The sequence below is a fragment of the Suricata suricatta genome, chromosome 3 (genome assembly GCF_006229205.1).
Source record: "Suricata suricatta isolate VVHF042 chromosome 3, meerkat_22Aug2017_6uvM2_HiC, whole genome shotgun sequence".
Taxonomy (NCBI): Eukaryota; Metazoa; Chordata; class Mammalia; order Carnivora; family Herpestidae; genus Suricata; species Suricata suricatta.
This window is the reverse complement of record NC_043702.1, coordinates 169,895,354-169,909,158: the sequence shown is the minus strand read 5'-3', so window position 1 is coordinate 169,909,158 and position 13,805 is coordinate 169,895,354. Positions and strand designations below refer to the sequence as shown.

General features: G+C 49.5%; 1 protein-coding gene and 1 long non-coding RNA gene across 3 annotated transcripts in view; one reads left to right on the top strand and one right to left on the bottom strand.

The window, feature by feature from the left end:
• Positions 1–517, top strand: part of FCRLB (Fc receptor like B) — a 5,561-nt gene extending 5,044 nt beyond the window's left edge. Inside the window, exon 6 of the mRNA XM_029935734.1 lies at positions 53–517. Within this exon, the coding sequence (XP_029791594.1) occupies positions 53–465 (413 nt within the window). The 3' untranslated portion in view covers positions 466–517. The remainder of the gene's footprint in view (positions 1–52) is intronic.
• A 756-nt stretch (positions 518–1,273) lies between these two features.
• LOC115288424 lies at positions 1,274–13,515 on the bottom strand. Of its 2 annotated transcripts, XR_003906998.1 has the most exons (5): positions 13,419–13,515; positions 8,859–9,060; positions 8,324–8,496; positions 5,560–5,610; positions 1,274–1,349 (listed from the first exon to the last, which is right to left on the bottom strand). It is a non-coding gene; the product is annotated as an uncharacterized LOC115288424 (long non-coding RNA). The 2 variants fall into 2 exon arrangements; XR_003906999.1 differs by lacking the exons at positions 1,274–1,349; positions 5,560–5,610 and having other exon boundaries at positions 7,679–8,496.
• Positions 13,516–13,805: the final 290 nt, after the last annotated feature.

Genomic DNA, 13,805 nt, shown 5'->3' with positions numbered 1-13,805 from the left:
GGCCGCGGGAGAATGAGTGCAGCCGCGCGGTGCTCGTGTGTTGCGTTCGCAGGTCTAGCCTTGGACTTGGCGTCCACCACCGCCCCGGTCCCACAGGCCGCAGCCTTGGCGCCTGGCGACCAGCCGCTTTCCTTCAGAAAGCCCGCTGTGTCCCGATCGGCCACTCCCGTCACCTCCGTCCCGAACGTCACCTCTTCGGGGCTGCAGTTCCCCGCAGGCAGAGCCCCAACGGCTGGGCCTCCGGCCTGCGCCCCGCCGACGCCCTGGGCACAACTCGCCGCCCTGAAACCCGACATGGACCTTCTGCTCCGAGAAATGCAGTTGCTCAAAGGCCTCCTGAGCCGGGTGGTCCTGGAATTAAAGGAGCCACAGGCCTTCCCAGAGCAGGAGGGAACCCCGGAGACCCCCGCCTCCCAGGCTGCTGTGAGCCCGGGAACGCAGGAGACCCCCACTGTGGGGAGCTGAGGCCCCGGGGGCGCCACTGCCCCCCCTCTCTCGGGGCTCCAAGTCTGCAGTCTCTTCCGCTTGCCACCCGCAGAGACCTCGAGAAGCCATCTCTGCTGGTCTCTGCTGGTCTCTGCTGGCCTGCCTGTGTCTGGTGGTGGCTTCCAAGAAGCACCATAAAGTGTGGTGGCCCATAATTTCCGTGTGGTACATGTGTGAGCGGTTTGTCATCACAGGGCCTTTCCTCTGAGCTCTTCCTTCCCCTCCCAGGACCTCCCTCCTGTTACTCTCTACTCCGGAGTTCATATTTGGCAGGGAATTCAGTCACCCTTAGCTTTTCATACACGTCCACCCGGTGCCTATGTCCTCACAAGCAGTATTATTTTGGCACTTAAGGTCATTGAGGGAATGAGCCCTTTGGAACCGTTGAGGTTCAAGCTGTAATTATTCATAATGAATTTAATGTCGATTTTAAAAAGGCTTTCAGTCCCATTTCTGATGAGTTTATACCCTGAAGTCCCAGATTCTGATTAGTTTTAATGTCTATTTATTTTTGAGAGAGAGACAGACAGACAGACAGAACGTGAGCAGGGGAGAATCAGAGAGAGGCAGGCCCAGAATTAGAAGCAGGCTGCAGGCTGTGAGCCTGACACCGGGCTTATACCCACGAACTTGAGATCATGACCTGAGCCCAAGTCAGACGCTTACCTGACTGAACCACCCAGGCGCCTCTATTCTATTTAGTTTTAGAGGGAAAGGTACCTGTGTGGCCTCCATTCCACAAGGGGGGCCCCCATAAGGGTCAGAGTTCCAGGAGACTCACCCGATGCTCCCCCTGCCCGTGTAGCTGGACAGACTGATGGGCTCCAGAAGCAGCAGGCAGGCCACACTCACTTTAGCTATAACTTAAACAAATGGTACTATTTGCATCCAGAAATTTCTTTGGAGGAAGTTTAAGACAAATCCTTAAAAATGCGAAATTCTAGCTTTTAGCTTTTTTTTTTTTTTTTTTTTTTTTACTTCTTTGGGTGCCACACCAACCCTAACATGACCAGATCCAAATCCCACCCTGCAGGGTGGTTTTATTGTTACTTGAAGGATGACAGTGAGAGACCACAGGATCATCTCAGCGATGTGTTCACGCTAAGTCCTGTTTCCAGAGTCCTTCATCAGCCTGCTAGAGTCATTTGTTCTCTGCAGGGCTGGTATGACTTCTTCCCAGAAGGTCCTCGAGTCCATGCCTTATGACATTTAAGGGGCGCTGTCAAAGGTTAAGGACTGGGAACAACACTACCCTCCCGCCTCTGGCTTCTACTTGACCTTGCCACCACCCAGTTTCCCCTTTCTTTTTGAGTGATTAACCAACTTGCTTCATCATATTCTTCTAACCCTTATGTCTCACCGTATTATTACAAAGTCACTGAAATTATACAGGGAGAGAGACAGGCAGGCACACAGGTGACAATGCAAGGTGATGCGTGCTCTCTGAAACACACTGGAAATGCAGAGAAGGAAGCGGAATCATTAAGAAAAGTAAGAATTCAAGGGGAGAGAAAAAGAGTGAGTGCGGAGCGTGTAGGTTGCGGAAAGGCGTGGCGATCTGATAGGTCCTAGTGTGCCTGTAGCTAATTCAGAGTGGTTGGAGAATTGTTTGTGTTTCCGTGTGGGGAGGTGAATTTTAGGGGCAAGGTGCCAGAGGCGAAACGGTGAAGGGAAAGGGCATCAGAAGGTGAAAGTCTTGTTAAGAAGTCCTTCAGCCTGTCAGATATTTGCGATGGGTATTAGGAAGCATTCTTAACTGGAAGCCTCCATAAGCCTTATAGGAGGAGATACCAATTTAAATTTTATTTTAGAAATCTTTTTTTTAATGTTTATTTGTTTTTGAGAGACTGAGAGGGAGCATGAGCAGGGAAGGGGCAGAGGGAGAGGGAAACACAGAACCCGAAGCGGGCTCCACCCTCTGAGCTCTCAGCACAGAGCCGGATGCAGGGCTCGAACCCACGAAATGTGAGTTCATGACCTGAGCTGAAGTCAGACGCTCAACCAACTGAGCCACCCAGGGGCCCCAAAAATATTTTTTAATGTTTATTTATTATTGAGAGGCAGAGAGAGACAGAGCATGAGCATGGGAGGGGCAGGGAGAGGGGGAGACACAGAATCTGAAGCAGGCTCCAGACTCTGAGCGGTCAGCACAGAGCCCAACATTGGCGGGGGGGGGGGGGGGGGGGGGGGGGGGGGGGGGGGGGGGGGGGGGGGGGCGGGGTGAATTGAACTCACAAACCATGAAGTCAGATGCTTAACGGACACTGACTAAGCCATCCAGGGGCCCCCAGGAGATGCCAATTTAAAATTAGAAACGAAGAAACACTTAAATTGACCTCAGTGGACATGTGCTTATTGCTGAGAAGACATGCCCAGGCCCCTCAATCCAGTACTGGGTTCTGGTTTACAAGAATCCGTGTGGCTCTGACTTCCAGCTTCCTAAAGCAGGCTCACTCTCTTCTCAGAACTCTCCTCCCAAAATGACTTCCCTGGCTAACCCCACTTGCCCGGACAAGGCTCCTTCCTCCTTCTGATTTTGTTCCCCTAAGGTCTCTGCCATATCTGAATTAGATAGGAAGTGACCAGTCTTAGTGGCAAGAAGCTCAGTAACCAAAGGATCTCAAGTCAGAAAACCCCCCAACACCAAACAAAAACAAAAACCAGTTGGTCATTGTTCAGGAGAGGGAAAAAAAGTGGAAGAGCCTCTCACAAGAGAGCTAGAATGGCAATACCCTCTTCACTCACCCTCGGTTAGCAGCCCGAACACCCTCCTTCCTGCCCTGCCACCTGCTTCCCTTCTGCACTTGAGACATGAGCCTGGGGAGGAGCAAGCTTTAAGGGGGAGAATGGGAGTCATCCAGGAGTCCTCTCTCTCCTCTCTCTCTCTCTCTCTCTCTCTCTCTCTCTCTCTCATGTGTGTGTGTGTGTGTGTGTGTGTGTGTGTGTGTGTGTCTGACTGGGGCGGGAGGGGTTGATGTGCATGCCCTCTAGACCACGGTGTGAACCCCCAGCTTTCATAGGTCCTCCCCTATGATCTCCAGGAAGCCTACACTATGAAAAGAGAAGGAAATATCACACAAGCAACTTACTGGCCATGCCCCTTTGGGTTAAAAAATCATCTCATCCAGCTTCTCATTGAGATTCCAAGATGCATTAAGGGAAACAGAAGGCTAGCTAGCCAGGCTGGGCAAGGCGAGTGCAGAGCTCATCTCTGACCAGCAAGGAGAGCAGCAAAATGCTGGAGAAGCCTGGGGGAAAGCTGCTTCTCTCTGGTTCTCTGACCAGTCCCGGGCCTCAGACTCAGACCCCAGACCCTACACCTGCAGGGGTCCGCCCTAGATTCCAGACAAGGAGACCACACACCTGCTATCAGAGAGCAGAGAGGATTCTGGCACGTTGTGGCCTTTGGATCTCAGCCTTACTCACTTATTCTGTGCTGCCTGAGTCTGTTTCTTATTCAGACTTAACTCTATGGAAAGGCGGAACTCTTTGGGGTCTACACTTCTGACTTTTCCCCCTAAGAGATTGAAGCTAATCCTGTGGGTTAAAGTCCAGACTCCCCCTTGTGGCCCGTGGGGCCCATTCACGGGGTAGTGCAGTCACACTGACTTACTCTTTCCCCAGCATGGCGGCACCTTGCCCACTTCTGTGCCTTGGTATAAACTCTCGCCTCAACCCCAATGGGGGGCTGCACAGGCCTTCTGAGCCCACGTTTCCTCATCCGCAAAATGAGGGAAATAAGAGCAACCTTACAGGGGGAGAGAGGCAAGCAAGAAGATTCTTTCATTACTGAAGTTTCAAGACAGGGGATGCTAAGATGCTTAGAAGCACACAGGAGGGACACTAAGCCCAGAGTGGGGCTCACTAATCATTTCCTGTAGAGATGACATCTGCCAGCCCTACTGTATCAGTATTAGATAGTTTCTAAACATTTGCTATTTTACGTTACGCTACAGTGAATATCCTTACCCCTACATCTTTATGCATGTCTTTGATTCTTTTTGTTTTGCCTTTTTGTTAAAATTTTTTTTTCCTCAATGAATATTTATTTTTGAGAGAGAGGAAGAACACAGTCAGGGGAGGGCCAGAGAGAGAGGGAAGCAGAGGATCCGAAGCGGAGGTCATACTAGTAGCAGATAGCCGATGCGGGGCTTGAACTCCCGAACTGAGAGATCACGGCCTGAGCCGAAGTCAGATGCTTCACCAGACTGAGCCCCACCGGCGCCCCTTTATGCACGTATTTGAATTTATCTGTGGGATAAACTCCTAGAAGTAGAATTGCTGGATTGAAGGAGATGAGTCCTTTGTATTTTAATAGATACTGTCAAGTTATCCCTCAAAGAGATCATAGTAATTTGAGCTTGACACGAGTTATGCATGAGGGTTTGTCTCTCCAACAGCAGTCAAGAGAGCCCATCATAATACTTGTATTTCTTAATCAGACCCAGAGAATCTCTTGACTCTTTATCTGCTGCTGGATGTTCCCAGTGGGGTCCTGAACCGGTACTAATCCTGCGTCAGGTAGCCACCTAGCAGCACAGTGCCCCTGCGCCAACACCCCCTTGTAATGCTACCCCACTCCATCTCCTGAGTTACTTGCTAGTTGGTCCACAGTTAACTAAGGGAAATGTACCCTCAACTGTGCTTACTTATTAAGTGCAGACTTTCTGCCAAGTAGAGCTCTTGTTTCCCACCCGTACTACAGTCAGCCCGTATTGGTTTAGTTCATTCCCAGGTCACTACACCTGCCGAGACCATTGGTTTCAATGCTCGACATCCTCATCGTCCTGAGTCTTCACATCACTGTATATCCCCGATTCAGCTAACATCTAAGGCGAAAGAACAGGTAAAATACACCCTTGTCTTTCTCAGTTCAAAGGAGCCGGACTCATTACAGTGATGTGGGAGATGACCGTTCTCCCGTTGCTTGAAGTAAATACGCCCCTAATGTCACGTGTGAGGTTGCAAGAGCCAAGCTAATCAGCTGTGGACCTACAGGTGGCAGAGTACAGAGGCTAAGAACCCTGGCTGAGGAGTTCAGACCCAGGTCCAAGTGTCATTTGTGTTACTTACCAGCGGTGTAGCCTCGGGCAAAATACTTTGTCTCTGAAGTTGTTTCCTCACCTGCAAAGCAGAACGGTCATGGGTCTCACAGAATTGCTAGAAGAGATTACGCAGATAACATAATACATAAGCAGTACATTGTTATTATGGCTGTCATGCAGTGACTCTAAAAGGACGTTGATTGCAGGATGCACCATTAAACAGAATACTAAGAAAGGAAATCATGGCCAGGTACCCTACACATTGTCTTTTAAGTTTAATGGGACATTAGAAATTTTCTGTCTGACAACTTTCCTGCGAAGAACATGAATAATGCAACATTCTTTAAAAAGAAGCCTGAGGGCGTCTGGGTGGCTCAGTCGGTTAGGCTTCTGAATGGCTAAGCTGAGGTCATGATCTTGTCGTTCCTGAGCCCCCAGGGCTCTGCCCTGACTACACGGAGCCTGCTAGGGATTCTCTGTCCCCTTTCTCTCTGCCCCTCTCTTGTTCTCTCTCTCTCTCTCTCAAAATAAATTTAAAAACTTAAAAAAAGAAGACGCTTGAATAAGAGTGACAGTCAGCAATTACTTGGAAGCTTACTTTTGACTTCTGCTTCAGGAATGTTGCTAAACATGTCTGATCAACCTCCCACTTCACCTCTTCCCACAACCTACGATTCACTGTTGTCTCTGGAAATTTCTTCCAAGCTGCTCATGCTCATTCTGTAAATTTTGATGCTGGGACTCTAATGTTCCGGTTTATGGAAGGAATGAAAACTGACGAGATGACAATGATAAGACGCTTCATGATTTCACAGGTGCTAAAATGTAGTTTAAAAAAATGTTTTCGTTTTTAATGTATTTTTTAAGATTTTATTTTATTTTAATAAAAAGGGTTTTTATCTTTAAGTAATCTTACACCCAAAGTGGGGCTTGAACTCAGGATTCTAAGATTGAGAGTCACATGCCGCTCTGACTGAGCCAGCCAGGCACCCCTAAAATGTAGTGTTTTTTTTTAATATTTTATTTATTTTTGATACAGAGGGAGACAGAGCATGAGCGGGGGAGGGGCAGAGAGAGAAGGAGACACAGAACTAGAAGCAGGCTCCAGGCTCTGAGCTAGCTGTCAGCACAGAGCCCGACACGGGGCTCAAACCCACAAATGTGAAATCCGACCTGAGCCGAAGTCAGAGGCTTAACCGACTGAGCCACCCAGGCACCCCGTAAAAAAGAAAGACTTAAAATTAGTAAAATACAAAATGCACCCTGAATGCAAATGTAGGAAAGCAAATTTCAAAGTGTCTAGAGAATAAGCCACATATGACCCTACATGTAGCCAGAAATAAACGTGGGCGTCTTTTTGAGACGTAGTGGAGGTCTTCCAAAATCTGAATGGAATTTAAAGACTCTTTAGTTCAGCCAAGACACCAAGGCATTTCCTTTCTAAGTTTCTGCCCACTGGGCCACGCATGCAGCCGAGCTTGGCCCAGTCCTGGAGGCCAGTCATTTCCGTGAAGACTTGGTTCTTGTTTCCTCCTAAATGACAGCCTACTTTACCATTGGGCAAGCTCTGGCCGTTAGAAAGTTCTTCCTTAGAGATAAGGAGCAAAATGGTTTTGTTATAACTTTCAGTCAGTGTACCTCCCAGGGGCACCCAGAACTGATTCCGGATCCTCTTGTTAGCTTTTCAAATATTTCAAAGACACTGGTTAGGTCATGTTTAGGTCTTATTAAAGAGATACTTTTTGGAGTGTGACCAAAAAAAGAAAGAGAGAGAGAGACTCTTTTTCTTGTTTTTTTCAGTGTTTTCACCTGTCCCTAATTAGGAGTTCCTTCTCCATCCTGGCTGTTCTGAGGGTACCTCCAGCTCTTGTATATTTGTTTTAAAATGTGGGGGGCGCCTGGGTGGCTCAGTCGGTTAAGCATCCGACTTCGGCTCAGGTCATGAGCATGATCTCACGGTTCATGGGTTCGAGCCCCGTGTCGGGCTCTGTACTGACAGCTCAGCGCCTGGAGCCTGTCTCCAGATTCTGTGTCTCCTTCTCTCTCTGACCCTCCCCTGTTCACACTGTCTCTCTCTGTCTCAAAAATAAATAAAAAACATAAAAAAATTAAAACATAGATAAAGTGTGGGACCCACGACACACGGCTCCGGGGAAGACAAGGCAGGAAGGCAGGATTTTATTTTTATTTTTTACAATTAAGCAATCATCCTCATGACAGGGTGGCAAAAGTGATCTTCCGTGACACAATAGACGTGACATTCTGAAGCCAGATCGTCACATGCAGAATTTACAGAGGACATGGTTGAGGATCTGTTCCCTGACTTTTGGACTCTGAAGTTGCATGGAGGAGACACAAAGAGGTCAGAGCACCGAGAAGAGAGAGGGTCTGGGCAGAGACTCCTTTGCCGGGAGGTGAGACCCCATCCCAATTCTTCTTTGTAGTGAGGAGGCATGGGAAGCCCCTACATCTCCCTCAAGCTTAACGAGGAAGGTGCCCCTGGAGTCACCCAGGGAGGAGGTCTGAACCGTGTTCCGGGCAGTGGGGAGACACGGGAACCGAGCCTGGCTCACACCTGACAAGGTTAAGGTGAGCTGTGGCTGCAGGATAGAAAAGCCTGTCCGGGGATGAGCCTGTGCCACAAAATATCCTGGAGCAAACCGGCCACCAAAGGGTTAATGGGGCTGATCCCAGCTACTCCTAAGGGCCACAGCCGGGCTTTTCATTTGCCTTTAAATATCCCTGGCTCTCCAGGGGAGGCAGACTTGAGGCTTGCCCTCTCTCTGGAATACCCCTTGTCCTTGCTGTCCGTCGGATGTCCACAATCGTCTTTGCTGTGCACCGGGCCGAAGAGCTGGGGCTTGGGTACAAGCTGGCGCGGGGCTGTCTTGGCTCCCGGAGTCAGGCCACCAGGAAGGCTTGGCCAAGGCACCAAAAAGTGGAAGGTGAATCTGGATTCCAGGGGCTGAGGGAAGGACACCCAGAGGCATTGCTGCATCTGCGGTGAGTTCGGGACCAGAGGAGAGCAGTCCTCCAAAATAAACATCTCCAAAAAGTCCACACAAGTGCCCGTGGGAGAAAGAATGGGCTTTAGCGACCTGCCAAGTTCAGAGAGCAGAAACCTGCCCCCGGGGACCTAAGAGCTTTCTGTTTCCTTACCCATCCTCCCTCCCTTCCCTCTTCTCAACAACTGAAGTAAGAAATGGGGGGAAACTGCCTGCTGAGAGAAGTGGGGGGGAAGAGGCAGAGGAAAGGGGGAGGGATGCGGGTCTAGCTCCTTCCCCAGGTCAGGACCTCAGCTGGGTAAGTAGGAGGACAAAGACTTACCTTTGCATTGAGGTTGAGGTCTGGGCGTTCTAGTTTATAAATTCAAACGGTGCTTGGTGACCTACAGGCATTACAGGACTATCCGTCACCAAGAGAAGCAGAAAAATCATGGCTTGTCTCAAATAGTAATGAACATGGATATCACCGGGGCTCTTCCTCAGATGCAGGTTGAGTCAGTGGGTCCAGGGTGGGGTCTGAGAACCTGCATTAAAAAATTTTTTTAAATTTATTTTTGAGAGAGAGCAAGAATAAGGAGGGGCAGAGAGAGAGAGGGAGACACAGAATCTGGAAGCAGGCTCCAGGTTCTGAGCTGTTATCACGGATACTGATACTCTCAACTCAAACTCATGGGATCATGACCTGAGCCGGAGTCAGAGGCTTAACTGACTGAGCCGCCCAGACCTCCCCCAGGAGCCTGCATTTCTAACAAGCGCCTAGTCGGTGCCCGTACTGCCGATTCTTGGGGCACGCTTTGAGTAGCAAGGTGCTGGAAGCAGGGAAAGATCACCCCATTGAATACAGTTTAAATGGATTATGAAAAAGATTAAAAAGCTGCATTTTGATCACACCATGAATTGTGATTTCAACATACAAGTCATCCGCTTTATTTGACTTTTAACCATAGCATCATGATGGAATTTATTCTCTTTATTTGAAAAAAAAAGTCATAGCATATAAAAAAAGAGGGTCAAGTCGACTTTCTGATGCCACCTTCCCACTCCCTCGGTAGGTATAGAGGGAGCCAGTGTTTAACAACAGTTTGGTGCAAGCTCTTCCAGACCTTTAACACAACAAAGTATATTGATCAGAATGCAGTTTCAGAGAACAGAATCCACTTCAGCTGGGTTAAGTAGGAAGGAATTTAGTATATGCCGTTTCACAGCCTACGGAATAGTTGGAAGAGATGAAGAAACAGATTCTAGTTTAGGTTTTCAGCAAAGCCCCCCAGTATCGGGCCACCGTGGGAGTCACTGCCCCTTCCATGATCATAAAACCGTCCATGGGGAACCACGCAGACCCTGTGATGATCAGAGAAACAGCCACAGTAAGAAAGAAGCTACTCTTTCTGGGAGGCTTGGTGGCTCCATCAGTTGAACGTTCGACCTCGGCTCAGGACATGATCTCATGGTTTGTGGGTTCAAGCCCCGCGTAGGGCTATGTGCTGACAGCTAGCTCAGAGCCTGGAGCCTGCTTCAGATTCTGTACCTCCCCCTCTCTCATACAGTCTCTCAAAAATAAATAAAAAACATTTAAAAAAGAAAGAAAGAAGCTAGTCTTTCTGGGGCACCACGATGGAACTTTGCCTGCTGCAGTCCAAGAATTAGATGCTCGGGGGCCCTGAGATCGTGGACACTGGGATCTCTGCCGTGGCTGCCACAGAGCACCCCCAAACTCTCCCCTCTTTCCAGAAGCAGCAGAAGCTGCAGAAGCGCAGCCTCTGTTTCACTTTCACCTTCCACGTGTTGTCCAAAGGCTTCGGAGTGGCCAGACCTCAGCGGGGCCCCTCACCCGGCCACAAGGGACTCTGGGTCCCTTTCAGCTTTCTGGGACGCAGCAGCTCAGAAAGGCACTTGAGAAGGTAGTGGAGCAAACGTTGACCCCATATCCACAGACGGTGAAGATGGCAGTCCTAGAATGTACTGCTGTGAAGGGCCTAGAGATTTAATCCAACTTGTTGATTTAGAGGCCACGAGGTGGAGGCCCGGGACTGACTGACTTGTTAATGCTGGGGTAGACACAGAGACCGGGGTTCCCGGTGGCCTGGAGGACACCAGCTTTCCCAGGGGACCGGTGATACTGTGCAGCCTCACTAAGCTGACTGCCTACAAACCCATCGCAAGATTGCTTCTGTCTAAGGCCTACCTCTTCGCCCCCCAACTTCGTTTGTGTAGTTCATGTGGGGGATCAAAGGGCAGAACCTTCTATTTATCTCTTGGGAATTTTGTTTTTGTTAGTTTAACAGGACAATTTTGGATCCCAGTGTCGTACCCCTCTGCTATTACACACAGAAACGAGGTAAGCATGTCTTCTGTGCCCTAACCCAGATTCCTCCACAATGACAAAAAGTTGGATAAAACCGATGAGGGAAATGCAGGTGAGGACTCTCACTAGAAATCTCTCTCATTGCTTCTTTTCTCTCCCTTCTGGTACTATTGTATAACCATTGGCCAAGCTCAACCGATCACTCAGTTGCTCTGATATCCACCGTATATTTCTCCCCTTGTCCACAGGAGGTGTGGCCCAAAGCCTGGAGAAGTACAGACTCAGAGTGTGGGCAGCCTCCCTAATCTGCCGGCCTAGTCGTTCTGTCTGGAGATGAACAGGCTAAGAATCCTGGCAAGCTCGTGCTGCCCCCTAGTGGACGCTGCTGCTTCTTTTAAATTGAGGTGTACTAGACCCATAACCTATTAATTTCCCGTGTACAACAGAATGATTCCATATTTATATGTATTATGAAATGGTCACCTCAATAAGTCGAGTTAACACCCATCCCCACACATAGTTACAGAATGTTTTTCTTGTGATGAGCGTTTTTAAGAGCTACTCTCTTAGCAAGTTTTAAATACGCAATACAGTATTATTAACTACAGTCTCCACGCCCACCATATTGTTAACTATAGTTAATAACCATGCTATCGATGGGGTTTTGGAATGGTGGGGGTTCAGAGCTGAAGGGCAAGAAAGAATTCCTGAGACGTCTTTGGTGCAAAAAAAGTGATTTTATTAAGACACACGGACGGGGACCCGCGAGCAGGAAGAGCTGCACTGGGCTTGTGAGGAGTGGGTGGTTCCGTGGTACGGAGTGCGGAGGCCACCAGGGGGACTTTCATATGCTAAAGAGGACTCACCGGACGCCCGGGGCCCTGCTGCTGTCCCGCGGTGGCTGCCTTCCCTCCAGTGAGGCCTTAGCATGAAGATGGGAGGGGGGGGCTCTAGGAGAAACGTTAAACTCTTTATTTGCCTCAAGCATTTGTTAATGGGCTGCAAGTCTTAACCAAATTTAATTTTTCCTGCCACTTGCTTCTTGCCTTTGTTCTCCGCCGCACTGTGGAGGGCACGGTGGTGCTGGGGCTCCAGGAAACAGTCTACAGGTTTCTGGAGATTATTAGGCTGTTGATAAAATTGCCTTTTGTGATTGACTGAGACATCTGTAAACTGATGGAGACTCGTGTCCTGTGTGACTGGGATCTCCTGTTTGTCCATGTTAACCTTTTGTTTTCTTTCCTTTTCTTTGTTCTTGGGCAGCAGGAGTGCCTGAGGACTGTCGCTCACATCCCACCTCGCGGCGGGGGGGGGGGGGGGGGTGTCTGGGTCGCTTGTGCTTTGCCCTCAGCTTGCTTTCTGCTCCCTCACCACTGTCATTAATAACACTGTAGTTTATGTGGCTGCTCATTTCTGTAAACACTAACCCGCCATTCCTGCCTTAGTTGGCTCTAGAATACGGTTTTGGATTCCAGGCAACCTTACTGGCTTGATGGCCTAAGGGTATGGATGGAGATGGGGGGCTCATCCCCTGAGTGCCAGGGAGGGGGGAGGGAGCTAAGGGGCTTGGAGACCTTCTTGTGAAAGGCTTGCATACAGGAGGCCAGTGAGTGAGGGACACGTAGTGATGAGGTTTTGGGGGTGATGGTGGGGGTGGTCCAGAGCCGATGGCCAAGAAAGAGTTCCTGAAGACGTCTTTGGTGCAAAAAGTGATTTTATTAAAGCACAGGGCCAGGACCCAGGGCCAGGAAGAGCTGCACTGGGGGTGTGATGGGTAACTGATTATATCCCTTGAGGTTGGGGGAGGGGGTTCAGGGACAGTGTAAGTCTCTAAGGAATTTAGAAGCAAGGTTTCCAGGACCTTGAGGGGCTTGCTGCTGGTAGGAAAATGCCATTTATTACTGTTTAGTAAACTCTCAGTCATGAGACCCCTCCCATGTATACCAGGGGCCATAAGCTTGGAGTAAGGTTGCCAGCACATATCTTGGGGGGCTTGAGACAAAGGAAGTTTCCAAAGAAATTTTTATATGTTAAAACAGACTTACAGGATTCTGGGGGGTCAGGATTCCCTTTTGCCCCCAGCAAAGTGTCATCGCTGATGCAGCTGAGCTCCTAGAGGGAGGTCACACTGCTGGCTTCTTTTTTTCTTTTTTTTTTTAATTTTTTTTCCCATTCTTTTATTTATTTTTGAGAGACAGAACGAGCAGGGGAGGGGCAAAGAGAGAGAGGGAGACACAGAATGTGAAACAGGCTCCAGCCTCTGAGCTGTCAGCACAGAGCCCTACATGGGGCTCAAACCCACGAACCGCGAGATCATGACCTGAGACGAAGCCGGACACTCAACCGACTGAGCCCCCCAGGCGCCCCCTCGCTGCTGGTTTCACGGACTTGTCAGGGGGCTGTAGGCAGTAAGAGAATTTAATGTTCCATTTGCCTTGGTTTCCCACATCACTGTGCCAAGCACGTAAGCGCCTTTCCTTTGTTCCTGGGTTGTCGGGAGTGTGTGGGGACTATCACACAGATCCCACCTGGGGCGGGCGGGATGGGGGAGTGGCTTGTACTTTGCCCTCAGCTTACCCCGCACTCCCTCATCATGTAGAAGCTCGTTCCCTCCACCGAGGCTGCAGCTTATGTAGCCACTGTTAGGGCCGGATGTGACCCGTGTGACTGTGCACGTGTCCCAGGATGGCTTGTGAAACCCGACCACAAACTGTCCCTTTATGACTAACGGCTGACGCCATGTTGGGCACATTGGATGAGATGGTCCGGGGTCAGCCCTCAGATCTCCGTGTGTGCTGCTCAGGCTCTCTCTCCCCGACCACCCTTGCCAGCCCTTTCCTCTCCTCTCCTTCACCCGTGGGAAAGACCCAACGCGAATGCCACCTTGGCAGAGAGTTTCTTCCAGCCAAAAAGAATGATTTTTTTTTTTTTGGTCTGAGCCCCAAGTATTGTGTTTGTGCTGTC